A 5,312-nucleotide genomic window follows, 5' to 3' on the forward strand; every position below is an offset into this window, starting at 1 on the left:
CCCCCCCCCCCCCCCCCCCCCCCCCCCCCCCCGCCATGGGATCCCTACCGGATGGGGTAGGGTCTAGTTATAGACGGCCTATGGCTTGGAGCCTCAAAGCCACCAAAACATCCTCTCTCTCCACCTGCCTCACCAAAAATCTTGTCCTCTTAATAACAATAAAAACCTGAAAAGCCTTTCCAATCCCTCTTTTCTCCCTGTTCCCCCCACATTCCTCGTCCTACCTCCCATTCCCCGACACCGGGTGTAGAGAGGGCACACTGGGGTCTGCCTGGGAACCCCAGAAAGAAGGCTCGCACAGGCCTCCCTCTCCCTCTCTAAGAGAGGAAACGGAGTGTGAAAAATACAGCTTACTGTCTCAAGGCCAAATAATTTGGGTTTGGTCGAACTTAACTCATAAAACTGAAGACGCCGACCTCATCTCAATTCAGAGAATGCAGACGGCAACCCTTTTGAAGGAGAGCGGACCCTGCAGACAGCCATGTGAAAAAGAGAGCTTAAGTTAAAGAGCTCCTACCTTGGCCTTTGGGGGCGGCCATTTCCAGGTCTGTGGGGCAGTCAGCTTCTCCGTTCATTCTTCAGCCGTCCAGCCACCTCCTCCAGCCACCTCCTCGGGTCGTGCTGGCCGGGCAACCCGCGGTCAAAACCACCTCACCCTTTAGGAGAGATACCAGTCCCCACTCAGGCGGGATGCGAGGTGAGGGACTTTCTATTCCTCCCTCCCCCAAAGGGGAGGGGGGCACAAGTCCACACTTTCACGGAGACTGCCAAGACCCTAGTAGACCCAATGGGTCGGTGGGTGTGGGAGTGCCCCCCCCCCCCCCCCCCCCCCCCCCCCCCGCCCCGCTCCCCCCCCCGCGCCCCCCCCCCCCCCCCCCCGGGGCAAAAAAAAAAAAAAAAAAAAAAAATCTCCTCCTCCTCCTCCGTGCGCCCGCCCCGGGGAGGCCCCAGGCTGGAGGGCGGGGGAGGAGGAAGGGCGGGTAAAGGGCGCGCGCGACCGCGAAAGCGGGCACGCGCCGCAGTCTCCTCCTCCCGCCTCCCCCCGGCCGGTTCCCCCCGCCTCCGCAACCCGGCGGGGACCCGGACGCAGCGCAGCCGCCGCCGGCCCCGGAGCGCAGCGGCCGCACCGCCCCCGGGGACCGGATCCGGATTCCCGCCGCCCCCCCTCTCGGGCTCCCGACGCCGTCCCCGCCCGCCTGGGCGGGCGAGCAGCCGGAGAGAAGCGGTCTAGCCTGCCCCCCGCCCCCGAGCCACCCACCCCGGCCAGAGGCGCCGCCACCGCCCAGCCACCCCGACGCGCACGGAGGAGCCCGGCGCAGAGGCGCGACCACGGCGGGAACCGCCGCCTCCTCCCCCGAGCTTGCGGCCCAGCCCCGCCGGCGCCCCCGCCCCGGCCTCCGGGGAGCCGAGCCAAGGAGAGGGCGGGAGGACGGCGGCCGGGAGGCGGGGGCGCAGCGCTCACCGGCCCCGCCGCCCCCTCCGGCGGCCGGCGAGAACTGCGCCTGCCGGCTCGGAGAAGCGCGGGCTCCTCTGCCCGTGGCCCGGGCCCGGGCCTCGCTTCCTGCCCTCCCCTCCCCCGGCTCTCGGCGTCCTCTCCAGTGCCCTGATCCTCTTTCGTCCAGTCCCCCTGCCTGGAGGGCGCCCCGGGTCCCCCTCAGCGTCTACGGCACCCGCGGCTCGCTCCCCGCCGCCCGGCCCCGACCCCGGCGCGCGTCCTCAGCCGCCTCGGTTACCCGGCGCAGCGCGGCCTCCGGGCTTCCCGCTCCGGCGTCTCCCTCCCCGGCTCTGAGCGGCGGCGCCCTCCCCCGCTCGGCCGGGCACAGCCGCAGCTCCCTCCCGCGGCGGCAGCGGCTCCTCCTCCGGGCGCGGCGGCGGCGGCGCTGGGGCGGCGGCTGCTGCTGTGGCGGCGGCGGCGGCGGCTGTGGCTGCTGCTGCCTGCTGCTCCTCGCGGCGAAAAGCACAAAGCACAGCGCCCTCCGCCTGCAGGCAGCCCGCCCGCCGCCCGCCCGCCGGCCCCGGCCTCAGCTCGCACACCCCCCGCCGCCGCCGCAGCCTCCGCCGCCGGAGCGGGGAGGAGGAGGGAGAAGGGAGGAGGAGGAGCGGGAGGGGGGGCGGGAGAAGCGGGGCAGCGAGCGCGTCCTTCCCCGTAGAGCGCACACCGACCCCCGGGGAGCGAGCGCCAGCCCGCCCGCCTCGCCGGCTCCGCTCCCTCCCACAGCCTGCCCGGGCGGGCTCCGCGGGGGGCAGCTGGGAGGAGGGGCGGGAGCTGGGGGGACCCGGGCGGCCGAGGCGGAGGGAAGGAAGGAGGGGAGGGGGGTGGTGGTGGTGCTGGTGCTGGTGGTGGTGGTGGTGGCGGCGGCGGCGGCTGCTGCTGCTGCTGCTGCCGCCGGGGAGGGGGGGGGCCGGGGCAGGGAGACACGCAGCCGCCCGGATGGCGGCGGGGCTCGGAGCCGAGGCGGGCGGGCGCCGAGAGCGACCTCGCCAGACCCGCGGGGGAACTAGCAGACTCGGCCGGCGCGGGAGGGAGGGCGCGAGGCGCGGCCGCGAGATGGTGCCCGGAGGGGCCCCCCGGCGGCTGGGAAGGCTGAAGGGGTGCCTGCAGCCCTGCTTCGGAGCTCTCCCCCAAGTCCTCCCAGCTCAGATTCGGGCTTCCACGGCCGTCCTCACCAGCTCCCCTCTCCCGCCTCCTGGAGCGGGCGCTCCGCGCCCACCCTCATCCCCGGAGCGTGGCCACCGGCTTGGGGCGCACGCACGCCCATCGCGGCGCCAGTCTTCGGTGCCTGCCTCGCGGTCCCCTTGCTGCCGAACAGCACACACACACACACACGAAACTTACATAAAAAAAATTTGTTTTACCCCGACAAAATGCCCTCCCTGCGAATTAAAAAAAATAATAAAAAATTCCCTTTGCTCCTTACACCCCGGAAAAGGTGAGGAGGCGATGGGCTCCGGCGGAGGAGCCGCTCTGGGAGCCGGTTCAATCCAGCCCGGCATGGCTCCCCAGGCCTGCCCGGGCGCATGGAGATCGGCGCCGCCGCCACTCGCAGCAACCCCTCTCCCCCGAAATCCGCGGAGCCCGGGCTCACTTACCGAGCGTGTGAATGGGAGCGCGGGCCAGGGGCACCTAGGGGTGCGGCGGGCCGAAGAGCTCCGCCGCAGCTCCGCCGCAGCCGACGCCGGGGCAGCGAGTCGCCAGACAAAGCCCGAGATGGCGAAGCGGAGCGACGGCTAATGGCGAGCCCCACGCGCCGCGCTCCGCCCGCCCCGCTCCGCCCGCCCGCCCGCCCGCCTCGGCGCAGCGCAGCGCCGCTCCGAGCGCTCGCCCGTCAGAGCCGCCTCGGCGCCGCCGCCTCCCGGGCCACACCGGCCTCGCCTGGCCCCTCCGCCTCCTCCGGGCCACTCCGCCTTACCCCTTCCCTCCCACCGCGATGGGGGCTGCAGGAAAATAAAAAAAGAAAAATAAAAATGCTTTTCTTTTTTTTTTGGGGGGGGGGGAAGGGTTGGCGTGTTGAGACTTTTGGGGTTTTTTTGCCCCCAGCTCGCACTCACCTGCGGAGCCGCCGGGAGGGCTGGGGGTGGGGGCGCGCGGGGCTGGAGCCGGCGAGCGCGGGTTGAAAGCTAGCCAAGCTCTGCAGCGCCCGACCCGGGCGTATACGCCGCCGCCAGTCCCCGCAGAGAAATCGTCCTCCTACCCCCGCCTCCATCGCTCTGCGTTTCTCTTCCAATCAGCCGGTCGCTTGGCGGCTCCTCCATTCTCCGGCCAAGCCCGCTGCCTAGAGCGAGCTCCACTCCTCCATCTGCTAGCCCGGCTCTTCGCTCCCCTGCCGGGGCCGGCGAAGCGACGTGGGGCCGGAGGGGGATTTGCGAGGGAACCTGCCTGCTTCCCGCTCCCATTGCTCCCTCCCCACTGCCTCCTGCCTCCTGCTTCTCTCCTGCGTCTTTCCAACTCTCCCCTGTCGCCACTGGTGTGTGTCTGTGTGTGTGCGCGGGTTTTTTTTTTTTTTTTTTTTTTTTTTTTATTGCTCTTTGCTTTTGCAACCCTGAAGCCAAAGCGAGGGGGTGGGGGATAAAGGAGGGGGGGGGGTGTTACAAAAAAGAAAAAGAAAAGGCAAGAAAGAAGCTCTTAGATTTGCAACACATTGAAAAACCGGGGGAGCACCCTGCCTCGCTGGATCTCGGCTTCCCGCGAGGGCCTTCCGGGTTTTAGAGCGAGCCTCTCCTTGTTCTCAAAGCCCCTCACCTCCGCCGGGTTTAGGATCCGAGGAGTCCGAGCAAAAAGTTCTCCCCCTGGGCCGTAGCAAAGGGTGTCAGGGTGGGAGTTGGGATTTCTCTAGAAGCAGCAGCCATCCCCCCAACCCTGGTGTCGGTAGTTGGGCCGAGGTTAGGGTGGAGAGCATAATCCCGTTGGGTCTGAGCGAAGGGGCTTCCGGGGCGAAGTGGGAGCCGGGAGACCGCGCTTCGCGCATCTCCCCCTCGGTCTCTGCCTCCGGTCCCCTGCCAGCTCCCCCTTTAATTTTTTTTTTTTTTTCCCTCTCCTTTAATCTAATTTCTTCCAACTCCACCTTTGTTGTTACCGGCGTCACGCCCGGACCAGCCAATCCCCGCCATGCAATCAGCTTGTCAAAAAGACTCGGCCAGCCCTGGGAAAGCAGGCCGCGGGCGCTGCTCCCCCCTTCTCCCTCCAGCGGCGGCGGGGAGCCGCGAGGGGAGCCTGGCACCCGGGCCTCGTCGCCTGAGCCGCCCCGGGGCAGCCTTCGCGTAGGCCTCCGGCACTCCACCATCCTGCCGAGCGGGTGTCGAAGGGCCTGGGCGGGCACCACCAGCCACCCTCCCGCTGCGGTCGGTTGCGGTCGCCCGTCCCGGCCTCCCCTCCTCAGAGGAAGGGTTGTCGGGACGCTGGGAGCCAGAAGACTGAAGAACGCCTGCTTCCAACAGGCGAGCCTGCGGTCTGGGCCGTCGCTCCCCGGGCAGCGCCATGCCTCCAGGCTCCCGGGGCCCGCGAGCTGCCAGTCTCCCACCCCGACACTGCTAACTGCCCACATCTCGTCCGACCGGGTCACCGGCCCCTTGGACTCTCCCCTGGCACACAGCCTTTTCTGTCCTCACTCAGCGGCCTCACTGCTGCTGTAATTCCTCATGTCTCCTGGGAGCAATGAGATTCCTTTCCCAGGACTTCCACAGCCCACATCTGCCACGTTTTACAGACAGGGAGGAAAACCCTGTCAAAGATCTGGTGTGACCGGATTTTTTAGTCGGCAGGGCACGTAGGAGAGGCCGATTTACCTTGATGCTAATGAAGCTTAAGCTAATGG

General features: G+C 68.3%; 1 protein-coding gene across 5 annotated transcripts in view; it reads right to left on the bottom strand.

Moving 5' to 3' along the window:
• The window catches only part of UBTF (upstream binding transcription factor), a 15,924-nt gene extending 11,945 nt beyond the window's left edge, over positions 1-3,979 (bottom strand). Inside the window, exons 1-2 of one of the 5 annotated variants that reach the window (XM_049636240.1) lie at positions 3,550-3,979; positions 518-656 (exon numbers count right to left, since the gene is read on the bottom strand). In XM_049636240.1, the coding sequence (XP_049492197.1) occupies positions 518-575 (58 nt within the window). In that variant the 5' untranslated portion in view covers positions 576-656; positions 3,550-3,979. Of the gene's footprint in view, positions 1-517; positions 841-1,733; positions 1,819-3,090; positions 3,228-3,549 lie in introns of those variants that run through there. The other 4 variants (XM_049636238.1, XM_049636237.1, XM_049636236.1 and 1 more) reach the window with 4 other exon arrangements.
• Between the last annotated feature and the right edge of the window lie 1,333 nt (positions 3,980-5,312).

This window comes from Panthera uncia, chromosome E1 (genome assembly GCF_023721935.1).
Source record: "Panthera uncia isolate 11264 chromosome E1, Puncia_PCG_1.0, whole genome shotgun sequence".
Classification (NCBI taxonomy): domain Eukaryota; kingdom Metazoa; phylum Chordata; class Mammalia; order Carnivora; family Felidae; genus Panthera; species Panthera uncia.